This window comes from Arachis stenosperma, chromosome 6 (genome assembly GCF_014773155.1).
Source record: "Arachis stenosperma cultivar V10309 chromosome 6, arast.V10309.gnm1.PFL2, whole genome shotgun sequence".
Lineage (NCBI taxonomy): Eukaryota > Viridiplantae > Streptophyta > Magnoliopsida > Fabales > Fabaceae > Arachis > Arachis stenosperma.
Window position 1 is genome coordinate 1,567,900 of NC_080382.1, and position 15,181 is coordinate 1,583,080.

At 32.6% G+C, this 15,181-nt stretch overlaps 2 protein-coding genes across 2 annotated transcripts; one reads left to right on the forward strand and one right to left on the reverse strand.

The window, feature by feature from the left end:
• The first annotated feature begins 2,617 nt into the window (after positions 1 to 2,617).
• Positions 2,618 to 4,660, forward strand: LOC130936568 (arachin Ahy-3-like). The gene is made up of 3 exons (XM_057866659.1): positions 2,618 to 2,906; positions 3,336 to 3,634; positions 3,719 to 4,660. The coding sequence occupies exons 1-3, from the start codon at positions 2,618 to 2,620 to the stop codon at positions 4,658 to 4,660; spliced, it is 1,530 nt and encodes a 509-aa protein (XP_057722642.1).
• A 2,844-nt stretch (positions 4,661 to 7,504) lies between these two features.
• On the reverse strand, positions 7,505 to 9,965 carry LOC130932427 (11S globulin-like). The gene is made up of 4 exons (XM_057861752.1): positions 9,647 to 9,965; positions 8,964 to 9,205; positions 8,482 to 8,889; positions 7,505 to 7,909 (listed from the first exon to the last, which is right to left on the reverse strand). Exons 1-4 carry the CDS (start codon positions 9,963 to 9,965, stop codon positions 7,505 to 7,507), a joined length of 1,374 nt encoding a protein of 457 aa, XP_057717735.1.
• Between the last annotated feature and the right edge of the window lie 5,216 nt (positions 9,966 to 15,181).

The window sequence follows — 15,181 nt, forward strand, 5'->3', positions numbered from 1 at the left end:
AAATTTGTATGAATTTTAATTTTAAAAGATTCTTTTAATTAAATTTCAAATATTTTTATTTTTAAATTTTTTTCTTATATTAATATTGACTGCAATGTTATTAAAATCAATATTGGTACTCTCTCTCTTCAAAAATATATAAATAATCCCATCCATTCATTAATGACCTGAAAAATGAATACAATGGTTAGAGTTAATTTATAATTTGATTTAATGGTTGATTATATATATAGTTAAATCATGATTTTAGTATTTAACTAAATTTAAATTTTTAACCAAAAAATGAATAAATCAAATTTGACCGTATAGTAAAATCATTTCACGTACATGTTCATTACTCAATCACAATATTTATCAAAAAATTACTACACTACTTTATCATAGCAAAAACAAAAAATTTTAAAGTCAAATATACTTTTATTTGATTCCATTAATACTCATTCCAAAATTCTTTAGAATTACAATTTTTTAGAGTTTTAAATTAATTACTTTGGTGGGCACTAAAATTTTAATCATCTCAAATTTTAGCACACTTAAAACTCAAGGAAATTTACAAAATTGGGCAAAGGATAGGAAAGAATATAAAAGAAGAAAATGATTTAATTTAGCGGCATAAAGTTCCATAATCAAGCCTTGAGAATTCGTTTGTGTCCTACACGGCTACACATATGTAAAAGAAAACTTAAAAAAAAATTGAGAGATAGTAAGTTTATTTTATTAATTATAAAAAAATGTCTAAAAATAGAACAGAATAATAAAATGTGGGAATTTTTAAAAATAGTACATTAAAAGTATTCATCCAATAGTGCATAGTTAAAAAATGAGAAAAAATCTTAGAAAAGAAAGAATAATAAGTCAAATTGAATAAAACTAAGAATTTGCTTCAAGGATATGACTATTTAAATTGGGAGTTCTTTGAATTTTATGGAACAATTTGATAGAACTTGCTAGAATAGCAGACGACATTGAAGTAGAACTTTAAAAAATAAACTAGTTAGTTGCGACTTTTCCAACAGTTTCAACAATTGAGGATTACGGCCACCATTATTCAACGGGTTAAACATCTCTGTTGATACAGCCCACCATGTCCAAAAATTGTTAGAATTTTGAGGGGGAAGACAGTCACGAAGATAACTATAAGACCATATATACTTCTTTAATTTTAGAACAATCGATCAAACAATAAGTGATTGTTTCTGTTGTTTCATGACAGCAAAAGCATATTGGCAATATAGATGGGATGCCAGCACCAGAAGCCGACCATGAAGAGCTTTTTAAATAAATAGCTTAATTTTGTGAGATAAGGTCAACTTCCATAAATCAATCTACGGTATTTTCTGTTGCATATAAGTAGGACAAAATTTTAAAGGCAGATGGTGAAATAAATAGTCAATTTTGTAATTTAAAACTGTATTATAGTATTTGAATTTGTTTAAATTCTATTACAATTTATCTCTACTCTACTGAATTTTGACTGACAAAATATTATCTGCAACAACTTAAGAAATAATTTTTAAATAAAATTCTGATTCCAATTCTTATTTTTAATAATTAAGTCTTTAACTCTTGGAATTAATTCAAAAATTAAAAAAATCACGTATTTAACGGTGAAGGTTTCCGTATAAAAGTAGATTTAGCAATAATGCTTCTCAAATTCAACTATGTAACTATTTAAGTGAGTAACAACATTGGAAAAACAAAAACAATCCATCAAAACAACTTAAATTTAATATATTTAATATTTATTTATTATAATATATATTAAATAAAATTAAAATAATAAATTTTGATATTTTTATTAATATTTTTTATAAAAAATATTAAAAACTAATAAATTTGATAATTTTTAATTATTAATTAATTATTATTAATATTTTTAATAGTGTAAAATTACTTCTAATATTATGTTATTATTATTTTTATTTTACGGATTAAATATTAACTTTTTTTATGGAAAAGTTTAGGGGGTCAGCAGTTTTATTAAATTTTGGCCAACATATAACCAGTAGAGGAAGGTAAGCCATTGAATGAAATCTCACATCAATCTCATACCATCAAATCATCATTGATGGTTAGTTGATGGCTAACAATTACAAAAATTGCTGGCCCCTAACATTACTCTTTTTTTATTTATCAGATATTTCGGAATATGAATATGCTTAAGCAAATTTACATTCAGTGAAGTCGATAGTATCAAGGCATTTAACCGGTAAAGAAGCAAGCCATGAGCAAGAAAAGAACGAGAATTACTGTACATGTGACTATGTGAGTGCATGCGTGGTCCCCACCCTGTGCACCACCGTTTTCTGCCTTTTCAATATCTGCAGAAACGGCAAATGCATGCGTTCTTGCCTTCTTTAGATGAAGACAATCTTTTTTTTTTTTTTAATTTTTTGTATGGTTATGGAGATGCTGAAGGCTGAAGCCACCTTGCAGTATGATACTGTATTAGGTGTAACGCACAAACCCTTCCATAGCCATGCACGCTGAAGAGTGTCCCAAATACTCAGCACGCACTTACGTGTGTCCTCCTTCACCCTCCTCTCGCCCCTATAAATCACCGCGCTTGCCATTCTCCACTTCACAACCACAACAATAACAATAATAATTAATAAACATGGCTAAGCTTCTTGCGCTTTCGCTTTGCTTTTGCGTACTGGTTCTGGGTGCCAGTAGCGTCACCTTCAGGCAGGGGGGAGAGGAGAATGAGTGCCAGTTCGAGCGCCTCAATGCCCAGAGACCCGACAACCGCATTGAGTCTGAAGGCGGTTACATTGAGACTTGGAACCCCAACAACCAGGAGTTCCAGTGCGCCGGCGTCGCCCTCTCTCGCACCGTCCTCCGCCGCAATGCCCTTCGCAGGCCTTTCTACTCCAATGCTCCCCTCGAGATCTACGTTCAGCAAGGTCAATACTCTCTCTATATATCTTTTTAAATTTATTTTTTATATTAAAATATTATTATTTATTTTTCTCTCTGTTTACTAAAGTAGACATGATATTCAAACCACTTCATATTATTTATTTAATCCACCTATTTGTTTATTAAATATGTAAATTAATTAAGATAATAAACACCTTATATTATAATTATGAGATTTTGAATTCAAATTTTATAAATAACAAAATATATTTTGTATAAATATACATAATAAAAAGTATTCGAGATATTGAGTAAAACAAATTTATTAACTACATGTTAATTAAAAAAAAAAGATTTGGCCGCTTTAACTTTCTCAATTTAATTGGCCCTGTTTATATATGCACCTCTGACTGTAAAGTTCAAGTGGCACTTATGTCCCTTTTGTGTTGATAATATCATAATAATGAACACAGGAAGCGGATACTTTGGGTTGATATTCCCTGGTTGTCCTAGTACATATGAAGAGCCTGCACAAGAAGGACGGCGATATCAGTCCCAAAAGCCATCAAGACGTTTTCAAGGGCAGGAGCAGGACCCAAGCCAACAGCAACAGGATAGTCACCAGAAGGTGCACCGCTTCGATGAGGGTGATCTCATTGCAGTTCCCACCGGTGTTGCTTTCTGGATGTACAACGACCAAGACACTGATGTTGTTACTGTTACTCTTAGTGACACTAGCAGTATCCACAACCAGCTCGACCAGTTTCCCAGGGTAACATTATTATTGTTATTCCCAAATTGAAATATTAATTACACTCCAAAGTCCAAACCTCATTTGTTATTATTTAATTAATAGAGATTCTATCTGGCTGGAAACCAAGAGCAAGAGTTCTTAAGGTACCAGCAGCAGCAAGGAAGTCGTCCACATTATCGACAAATTAGACCAAGGGTACGAGGTGACGAACAAGAAGAAAACGAAGGCAGCAATATCTTCAGCGGCTTTGCACAGGAATTCCTTCAACACGCCTTCCAGGTTGATAGACAAACCATACAAAACCTAAGAGGAGAGAACGAGCGCGAGGAAGAAGGAGCCATTGTTACAGTCAAGGGAGGCCTCAGAATCTTAAACCCAGATGAAGAAGATGAGAGCTCGAGGTCGCCTCCCAGCAGACGAGAGGAATTCGATGAGAGACAACAACGTGGTAAATACGATGAGAACCGCAGACGCTACAAAAATGGTATTGAGGAAACCATCTGCTCTGCCAGTGTTAAGAAGAACCTTGGCAGATCCTCAAACCCTGACATCTACAACCCTCAAGCTGGTAGCCTCAGAAGCGTCAACGAACTCGACCTCCCAATTCTCGGCTGGCTCGGTCTCAGTGCTCAACATGGAACACTCTATAGGAATGCAATGTTTGTGCCTCACTACACCCTTAACGCACACACCATCGTTGTGGCATTGAACGGACGGGCACATGTGCAAGTGGTTGACAGCGACGGTAACAGAGTGTACGACGAGGAGCTTCAAGAGGGTCACGTGCTTGTTGTGCCACAGAACTTCGCCGTCGCAGCAAAGGCCCAGAGCGACAACTACGAATACTTGGCCTTCAAGACAGACTCAAGGCCCAGCATAGCCAACCTCGCCGGCGAAAACTCCATCATAGATAACTTGCCTGAGGAGGTGGTTGCAAATTCTTACCGCCTCCCAAGGGAGCAGGCAAGGCAACTTAAGAACAACAACCCCTTCAAGTTCTTCGTTCCACCTTTCGATCATCAGTCTATGAGGAAGGTGGCTTAAGAGCGCTACTTTTAGACACTCTATGTAGTCAATAATCAATAACAATAATGGTGTACTTAATGAATAAGAGAACAAAGGGTTTGAATACCTTTTGCGCGGGAAAACCATGAATAAGAAAAGCCAATTTCATTACACCGTAACTTTTGGTTCTCTGTGTCTTTATTCTGCTTTAGTTTTGACCTCTTCTAAACTAAGTGAAAAGAATATTGAGAACCATCCACAATGGTTTTTATAAACAACATGAATAACCAACTCTCAAATGAGCATAATAAAATAAAAACATACTACATTTTAAATTATTTATTTAAATTTTAATATTAAAATAACTATTTATATTCAAAATATTTATTATTCACATTAATTAGTATTTTCATTTTCTAACTATACTTTTCTATAATATATTCAACCTAACTTTCAATCTAATTGAACTTCGAATCTAGATACACATGATTATGAGAAGGGTAAGACTTGATGAAGAGCTAGCTCAGCTAGGACTAAAATTGATGAGCTAAGTAATAGGTACCTACCACAGCATTATTCTAGAAAATACTATGTAACTAATAATAAAATTTATATTTTTAAATTAACAGTTAATCAATACTCTAAATTTAAAATAATAAATTATAAAATCAAAATTTCAAATATTAAATTCTAATACTATAAAAAAAATATTGGCCAAATATTTCTCATTAAAAAATAAGAGCACATATGGATCGGAAGTACCAGGAAAAAAAAAGAAGACCCAATCAAAACATCAATCTCTTTGTCATGAAAGACCAAAAGTGTTTGTGTTGGTAAGTTGTCAACTTATATATACCAGAACGATAAAAATATAAACAAACAAATAAATAAAATATAATATGTGAATTATATTATTTAAATTACTATTTATGTTTTTAAAAATATATTATATTATTGTTGGCTTGAGGTTCTTCTTCTGTGGCATTTTGTTGGCACTAAACCTAAACCATGAACTTCTAAATGTGGGCGGTCATCAGGTGAGTGCCTCTGTCGCCGAATGGTTTTGTTTGTTAATAAATGATGAAAAGAAAAAGAAGAAAGGCCAAGCAGAAGCACGAGTGGGAGTTAGGGTAAGCAATGTTGTATCTATTGTCCTTTTGACATCGCCAAGACGCCAACACCGTAGTGATTATTTAAAGTTGACAGTGAGAGTCGTTAAATGATTTGACTGATTTGACTAAATTTTTATTTAACGGTTCTCAGATATCTATTTATCTAACTGCTCTTAAGTATTAACTTTATATGAAGTCGATTTCACCTGAGCTTTTACCATATTTAAAACTAAAAAATAATTGAATTTTGATATTTTATGAATCTAAAAGAACAGTGTGCGTCAAAAATAAAAATAGAGATGTTTAAACTTTTTAAATAAATAAGTAAATGTTTTTGTCTTTTTAAAATTAATTATAAAAATATTTTGGTATAATAAATAATATTATATAATTTGTTGGATAATATAATTCGTATATCATATTTTTATTTTATCTATATTTTTATAATATTGATAAATATAAATTTATTATGGTAGACTACTAAAGTATCAATTTCAATATTACGATACTTATATCACATTTTTGCAATTTATACTTTTACTCGTCATGGCTATAAAATATTTTTTTAGTTTCGTTATAGCTTTTTGAATAATATTTTGGTTCCTTTAGATTTACATATTTGTTTAGTGTAGTTTAAAATGAAGGCATTTTTACCTTTTCATTATAAGGGCTATATAACTTTTTAGTTTTTTTTTTAAGTGAAATATTATTAGATTTTTTTATCTAAATAAAATAAAAAAATTAATATTATATGAATTTTCTAACTCAAATTTAAATATGGAAATAAATTTAAGAGTTAGCAAAAATTATTATTTTTGGCCAATAATTTAATACTTTTAATCAGTTCAATTTTTTAATTTAATATTTTAATAATACATTTTTTAATTTATATTTTTAAATATTGTTAATTAATTATTGACTAAAAAAATTCGATTATAGGATAGCGTATTTATTAATCCGTCAACAAATTTGCTAAATCTAGAAAATAACATAGTAAAAAAAGATTAATCTCTACATATAAGTGTTTTGCGTTTACAAGCTTTATAAGTCTGAAGAGCAGAATCTTGAATAATATTTCTTCGTTTTTTCTTGTGATTTTTTATGGAAATTTGTATATTTTCTTCTTGATTTCTTCTACTCTTCGCGAGAAATTGAAACGTGTATTTTGTTTCGAATGTCGCTTGAATCTTGACGGTTTGCGTTTTGATTGAGGAAGAAGAAGAAGAGTACGAATCTTGACGGTTTGCGTTTTGATTAAGGAAGAAAAGGAAGAGTGCGACATAATAAACGCGTGCGTTGGACGCTCAATTTTAAAGGAATGATACGCGTGTTTTTTCTTAAACTTGGACTAACTTGTATAGCTTGTAAGCAAAAAAAAACTTGTATATGCAGGAGGCCTCGTAAAAAAATTAGAAAAATGTAAAAAAAATGTATTACTTTAATGTTAACCACACATGTATAATCATTTTAGTATAAATATTAGAATCCATGTTTTATTATTATCGGTATAAAAAAATAAAAATACTTAAGTTAAAAGAAAAAACAGTAGGTAAAAAGTTATTATTAGTAACATAGTGATGATGGCCACATCACATCATATATAACATATAGCCATAAGGCCTTTTCTTATTCTTCCCTCCATACATGCATATACCAAACTAAAAACTACTTACGGCATGCTAAACCTCTTGATACATCATTAGAGAAAGAGAAATTACTTTATTATAATTCATACCATGCAAGCACCATTCTTTTCTCCTTCAAAACATAACTAAGCCTTAGCCATTCCATCTGTCTCCTCCTCCTCAAGAGGAGGCAAGGTAAACAAGATTGCCTGATCTCTTGCCTCTTTGATCCTCTGAGCGTCTTCTCTGCTCACTTGATACATGTTTGCAACCACGTCGACTGGCAGCACCCTGATGGCCGATGATTCTCCGATCAAGGTGTTGATCATGGCGTTCTCCCCTGTTTTGAATGCTATCCACTCGAACCCTTCTTCCCCAGCATGCATCACCGCCACAAAGTTCTGGGGGATGACTACAACTTGACCCTCTTCCATCACGTTGTCGAAAACATTCTTCCCTTTGTTATCCCCCACCTGAACTCGACCACGCCCTCCCGTCACGTACATTACGCTGTGGGCGTTCAGGTTCCAATGTGGAACATAAACACCATACTGCATGCATACATATACAAAACATAAAAAAAAAAAAATCTCAAAACTCTTGAAAACAAAATAAATTAAAATTCAATTAGAAGATACATTTGAAATTCAAACTTAATAAGAAGTCATATTTAGTAAATTTTATACAGAATTTATATGATAACTTAATATAATATTAACTGAAATTTATTGTTTTAATATTAGTTATTAGCGTTACTCAAAATATAATATATATTATTTAAATTATTTTTTTATTAGTTTAATATTAATAGTAATTAATTAATTGACAATGTTAGAGAAACAAAAAAAGTTATTATTTAATTTAATATTTATTAATTATCGAAACAATTAATAAATATTAAATAAAATAAATTATGATTATTTTTTGTTAATTTTTTTTATCAAATATTTTCGTTAATTATAATAAAATACATAAAAAGTACATAAAATAAAAAAAAAATTATAGATACTTTATATACCCTTTGTATATTTCTATTATAATTAATTACCATCAAAATTAAACTAACACAAAAATAATCTCGATAACAATATATGAAATTCATCCGTCGAATTGAATTTCTTACCTTGTAAAGAACGCCTCTCTCAGCACTGAGTTGGAGATCAGCGAGAATAGGGAGCTTGATGCTGTTAAGAGTGGCGATCCGACCGGCATGCGGCACATAGATATCTGCACGTGCAGCACTGCCGACAGCCTCTCGGACCCTGAGGGTACATATAGTCTCCTCAAGGCCGTTAGCGTTGGCCCGTGAGCCTGGCTCGGGCCTAACAACATCAAGACCTCCCTCCACCATGACTATGTTCTTTCTCTTATCATCAGGGCCTTGTATCTTCCTCGCCGTCTCTACCCTCACACCAAACACCTGGGCCAACAAATTCACGTTGATTCCGCTGAACACGTTCCTTCCGCTAATGCTTTTCTCTCTTCCGCCCTCTCCATGTTCATCTTCCGTATTCCCAGCAATGTAGAATCTCTACAATATTCTTCATTAGTATTATCATAATTAATTTAGCAGAAAGGGAAAGTGATATAGTAATTGAGTTGTACTCTTGGGAGTGTGCCTAGCTGATTAGCGACGTTATTAGTGTGAAGGAGGATAACGACAACAAGGGGAACATCACCGTTGTTGTAGAACCAGTAACCTATTCCTGGAGGTATGGCTATGATATCGCCTCCTCTGATTTCATGCACCTTCTGATGCTGCTCTCTGTATTCTTGACCCGCTTCTTCGGGTTCTTCAAATGACTCGGGACATGAAGGAAATATCGTCATCCCCTGAATGCCACTTCCTTCATGCATCAAATTTTTGTCATTATATAAACAATATGATATACAAAGAAGAAGAAGATAAAATATATTTTTTGTTCTTAACGTTTGATAAAAATTTTAAAAATATTTTAAGTTTTATTTTATTTTAATTTTGTTCTAAAAATTTTTGATTTACATTAAATATATCTTGACAGCTAATTTTTTAAAAAATTTAAAATTGATTCAACAACAATTTCATAATAACAATTCCTCAATACAAACAAATTAAACATAATTTTTATGCATTATTGTTATTAATTTCTAAAAATATATTTAATGTAAATTAAAAACTTTTAAAATAAAATTAAAATAAAATAAAATTTAAAAATATTTTTAAAATTTATGAATTTGAGTACAAAAAATATACTTTACTCTTATTATGGTCGTACTTAAACTTTTTCCTCCGAGTAAGTATTAATTACCTTGGACATAGTACATAAGCTGTGGAGCATTAGTGTAGGATGGCAAGACGAGGCCACCGGGTTTAACGGTACGGCGAACGAGTGCGACGCCGGCGCAGCGGAGCATCTTGTTGGTGTGGTTCCACGACTCTGTCACACCACCTTCTGCTTCAATGCGGTAATAATCCGGTTCAATGGCTTCCAGGTCACCACATTCTTCCAAACTTAACTGCACTCGCTGCCCCATTCGCCTTTTCTGACTACGAATCGCCGCGCACTCGCTCACCAAGATAAGTGAAAGCAAGAGCACCACCAAAGGCTTAATAACTGGCTTGCCCATTTTGAAGGTGTAGGTGATGTGTAGTTGTAGAGAATTCGCATTAAGAAGGGGTTTAATTTATAGAGATTTGGGAACGAGACACGTAGAAATTCTGGGTGAGGAATTGGAAGACATGTGTGCAGGAATTGCATGGCGGAAGAACAACACCTCATATTGTGATTTAAGATGGTTTGAGAGAATGATATGATGAAGGAAGGGATCAGTAATAATTGTTTCAGATTCCTGTGTCATCTCTGAGACCATTAACTCCATACACCACACCTTTGTGTTTGTTATCACACTGTAAGGAATAAATAATTAATGAGTAGTTTGTTAGATATATAGTAAATGAATCTAATTAATTTATAGCTTAGACTCTATTAAAATGATGAATAATAATAATAATAATATAAATAAGCATATGAATTGGTGGAATAATGTGATATTAAATTAGGTAAAGTAGTGTCTAGTATGAGTGAAAGTGGTATAAGAAAGCGTGAAAAGATTATTCCATCCTGGGAATCAAACGCAGCACTTGAAGACGAAAGAACAGTAATAATGCAATTGTTGAATTGCACATATATTGGTATGTAGAATTTTTTTTTTTCCACAGTAAAGAGTATTCGAATTTAGTTCTTTTAAACTGAGGAAATTAATAAAATAATAAAATTAAATAATATATTAATCATTATTTATTTTATAATTTTTAATATATTTAAGTTTTATTATTTTAGCTTAAAAATAATTAATTTTTTAGTTTATTATTTTATTAATTCTTTTATTTTAGAAATTTTAATTAGTAAAATCCTTCTTTTTGAAAAAAAAAATATTAAATGATCATTAAAATTTATTAATTAATTATTAATATTTAAAAATATAAACTAAAAATATATTATTAAATTATTAAACTAAAAAATTGAGTTAATAATAATTAAAAATAATAAATTTTAATAACGTTTTAACATTTAAAAAAAAATGATCGGCATCTTGATTTAAAATGCAGTCCATTATTTGTGGCAGATGCCACCGCCCAGCAGCAACACTAGATCACACGACATTTTCTTATCTTAAATTAAGTATAGTAATTCATACTAACTCATAGAAAATGCAAAGAAATCAATAATATAGCAAAAACAACATAACTCCATTTCAAGATAAATATAAAAAAGAATGCTGATCACCTAATCTACATAACAATTGTGCTTGTTAAAGAAATTTATAATCTGTTTCCGTCAATTTCTGTTTTTGACAATATACTAAAAAAATATATAAATTAATGGTCAAATTGATCTCTAAAAAATTAGCCAGTCATTTTTATTTTCAAATAATTTTTTAATTAAATTTATTCTTAAAATATTTAAGTGTCCAATTTCATTTACTTGTCTACATTTATTTATCATGTCAATAGCTACAGGATGTGCAACATTTGCTTAAAGGGTCATAAATTAAACTAGGTTGTCATGATTGATAAATTAGTCTGATAATGAACAAGAAAAAATTTCTAAACACATTTATTAAATGTCAATAATACTTTAAGCTGGATCACTCAAAATAAGAACCTCACAATTTTAAAATTTAAACCATACCAATCACACCATCAATACAAATAAATTTCCTAGTTTACCAAACATGACGTACAAAGTATCTCAACTACTAAAATGACCACTATTACTCCAGCAAATATAAAAATAATCAACATTTTAAGTATTTTGACTTCAGCATCCAAAGTACTGTTGGGAATAAGACACCATTCCCCCTTGAGAAAACACCTTTGACAGAGAAATAAAATAGACACAATCACAACACAAGAATTTAACGTGGAAACTCCAATTACCGGAGAAAAAACCACGGCCGTTGTCAAATGACAACCAGAGAATATCACTATGTGAAAATTGTTACAACACATAGACTTCTTTCTCTCACCGGCACCCCAGTACACCCACACTCTCTCAAAGCAAATATCTAACTACACCTCACAACACTCTCTAATAAAAAAGTACAGAGGAAAAGAAAAATCAGATACAAGCTTAAAGTGTTTCCGACTGGTGCAAAAACAAATGGAGAACTTAGCCTCATATTTATAGCCTAGGCCACCCACTCCATTTGCTATCCTAAGCAATGTGGGACTAATTCAACCAAATCCTAACAATCTCCACCTTGATTGAAATAGTCACACATCTTCAGCTTCTATTGTCAACACCGACAATTCTTTGCTGCCATTGTCTATACCGACAATCATAGTTCAGAGAACTATCATACTCCACCATGAAAGTATACTCACTTGGAATTAGACCACTCCAAGCATTTCGCCTTGGTACAGATCGAAACCTTGCTGAAAATTCATGGTGCAACTTCCAAATTGGCTTTTCCTGGAAGTTCTTCAGCCATCGACCTAACTCCGCCACACACCTTGCATCTCAACGCCAACCAATGCCCGTGTGCAATTGTGGACCCGATTGCCACAACTTATCCTTATCCATGGCACTGCGACAATACCATGAGGATACTTCTCGTCTTCTAGAGAACATCATCTTCATACCAGAGATCTTCTCCTTCAACGCCTTGTGCAAACCTGATTGTATCAACACATCCTTGACTTGTATTTGCCACAAGCCAAAATTGATTCTTCCATCAAATTTCTCTATTTCAAGCTTCACAGCACTTGAATATCCTGACATTGTTGCAACCGTATACTGGAATAGTATAACTCAACTGTAGACCGTGCACTAGGAAGGGTCCCCTGCAACCGTATACTGGAATAGTATAACTCAACTGTAGACCGTGCACTAGGAAGGGTCCCCAGGAAAGAGAGGTGGGTCACAATGGACACACTTAAGTACCAGGTCTTTCCTTAGCCAGAACCTTTCCAAACTACACTCTTACAGTGTCCTTCCAGCAACAACAACAGCAACCAAAGATCAACCTCAAGCCACAGGACAAAATTCTTTTCTGATGTGGAAGGTCAGACTAGGCTGCAACCACAGAGCATACTAAGAATAAATCCCACCGAACCGAAGCTCTGATACCACTTGTTGGGAATAAGACACCATTCCCCCTTGAGAAAACACCTTTGACAGAGAAATAAAATAGACACAATCACAACACAAGAATTTAACGTGGAAACTCCAATTACCGGAGAAAAAAACCACGGCCGTTGTCAAATGACAACCAGAGAATATCACTATGTGAAAATTGTTACAACACATAGACTTCTTTCTCTCACCGGCACCCCAGTACACCCACACTCTCTCAAAGCAAATATCTAACTACACCTCACAACACTCTCTAATCAAAGAGTACAGAGGAAAAGAAAAATCAGATACAAGCTTAAAGTGTTTCCGACTGGTGCAAAAACAAATGGAGAACTTAGCCTCATATTTATAGCCTAGGCCACCCACTCCATTTGCTATCCTAAGCAATGTGGGACTAATTCAACCAAATCCTAACAAGTACCTATTCTCCATCTTAAGTTTACTTTTTAATTTTCATAGTCACTTTCAACTTTAAGATATGTTTCTGTCCCATTATTTACAACTTCAACTACTTTATATTCATTATCAATCCCGTTAAAGTAGTTGTAGTGGCTGCTTTTCTGCATATGTTAAACAACAAAAGTGAATTCCATATGAATGGTGAAGGAGTTGAAGAAATAATTGTTCATATCAATTTAAACTCATTTGGTATCTTTGACAAATATGAAACAACCTGGTTATATTTTTTAGGTATCAAATTTCTTAATTATAGTTTTCAGCCAACAAAATAGGTCTATCTATGCTCATTCTCCTTCCTTGCTTAAATGAACTAAATCCAAAGCTACCCAGCGATTGCGACGATAACCCACCACTTCGATTTCTACTAGGCCTCATGGCCCCTAAACCTGGTAATGACAGTGCATCACTACAACAACACTCAACAAGATGGATAAATATCTGTGTATTTTTGGAGCTAGGATTTATACAAATGGAGAGAGAAACTATTTTAACCTTAGATAATAAACATATCTTATTAATTTTCATTTGGACATATAACTATCAATTAATGTGTCTGTTGATGTTCCATGTAGATAATCATTAATAGAAATTCTTAATCTAGAAACAATTCTGCTAGGAACCAAGAGGGGGTTCAGCCAATTCCTGCCAACTTTTTAATAAGCTGGATCTCGAAACTCATATAAAAATAAGTTAATATACATGTATGTTTCTTCTGTTAAGTATCAGAATGTTTCTTTTTTATACCGAATGGATGTTCTTTTATATATTTTTCGAATTTTTTTGTATTGCAAATGTGAATCTCTCTATTTCTTTAAGAATTTCATAATTATTTTTGCCAAAATATAACTGGATATTTCTTTTGTTAAGCATTAGGATGTTTTTTTTCATATTAAATGAATGTTTTTTTATATTTCTGTAATTATTCAAGGACAATTCGTGCTCCACCACTGCTTCCTTAAACAATTCCTGAAACTGAACCAAGTTCAAGGTAGAGACTGATTTTAAGGATATCTACGTGATGTCTTTGACACGCACCTTCCCTATGGGCGAAGCTTCATATTCTTCGCTACCCGGAAAGGCCTTTGGTTCGGGATCTCCCATCTGACTCAACGGAGACCTTCAATTCTACTACTGCGACAGAGCTAAATAAGCTTACATGCATGGCATCCGAACTCTCATACACATTCCAACCACCGATGGCGTTCTTGAAATGGGTTCCTACAATCTCATCACTGAAAACTGGGCTCTCCTTCAATAAACCAAGTCCTTCTTTGGATCGCAACACCAGCAACTCAATGCATTACTACGTCAAAGTTCCAGAGTCTTGGATGATGGCAGAGATGGAGATAGCCTATGAGAGAGAGAGGTCTGTGTGGTTGTCGGAGGTGGGTAGGTTAATGTGAGAGAGAAAAGGAAAGTTTTTATAGGTTTTAATTAGGTTTACTTAATCAATTTTAAATTTTGAATTTAAAAAATTTAAAATTAATTATTAATATAATTATAATTAAGTTGTTCCATTGTTGGCTGATTAGGAGTTGGTTCCATATACTTTTCCATCTAGAAATTGTTAAAAATGACAATAGACTAATCTTTGGGACACTAATTTGATTTTTTTTTAATTTTAAGAGTCTGCTGCCGCTGGCCAATGAATTATTGCATGTACAAAACAGGATTCAAAATCCCAACACTTATTTAAGCGAAAGAGTGAGATGAGCACTCGACCAACCCAAGTTGGTTACCAATTTG

Excerpts from the sequence above, each read along its gene's own strand:
- LOC130932427 (XM_057861752.1), bottom strand. The coding sequence starts at position 9,965 with ATGGGCAAGCCAGTTATTAAGCCTTTGGTGGTGCTCTTGCTTTCACTT. Across the intron at positions 8,890-8,963 it reads AGCTAGGCACACTCCCAAGA|AGATTCTACATTGCTGGGAA; the intron begins GTACAACTCAAT and ends AGAATATTGTAG. Across the intron at positions 7,910-8,481 it reads AGAGAGGCGTTCTTTACAAG|TATGGTGTTTATGTTCCACA; the intron begins GTAAGAAATTCA and ends GTATGCATGCAG.
- LOC130936568 (XM_057866659.1), top strand. The coding sequence starts at position 2,618 with ATGGCTAAGCTTCTTGCGCTTTCGCTTTGCTTTTGCGTACTGGTTCTG. Across the intron at positions 2,907-3,335 it reads CGAGATCTACGTTCAGCAAG|GAAGCGGATACTTTGGGTTG; the intron begins GTCAATACTCTC and ends TAATGAACACAG. Across the intron at positions 3,635-3,718 it reads AGCTCGACCAGTTTCCCAGG|AGATTCTATCTGGCTGGAAA; the intron begins GTAACATTATTA and ends TTTAATTAATAG.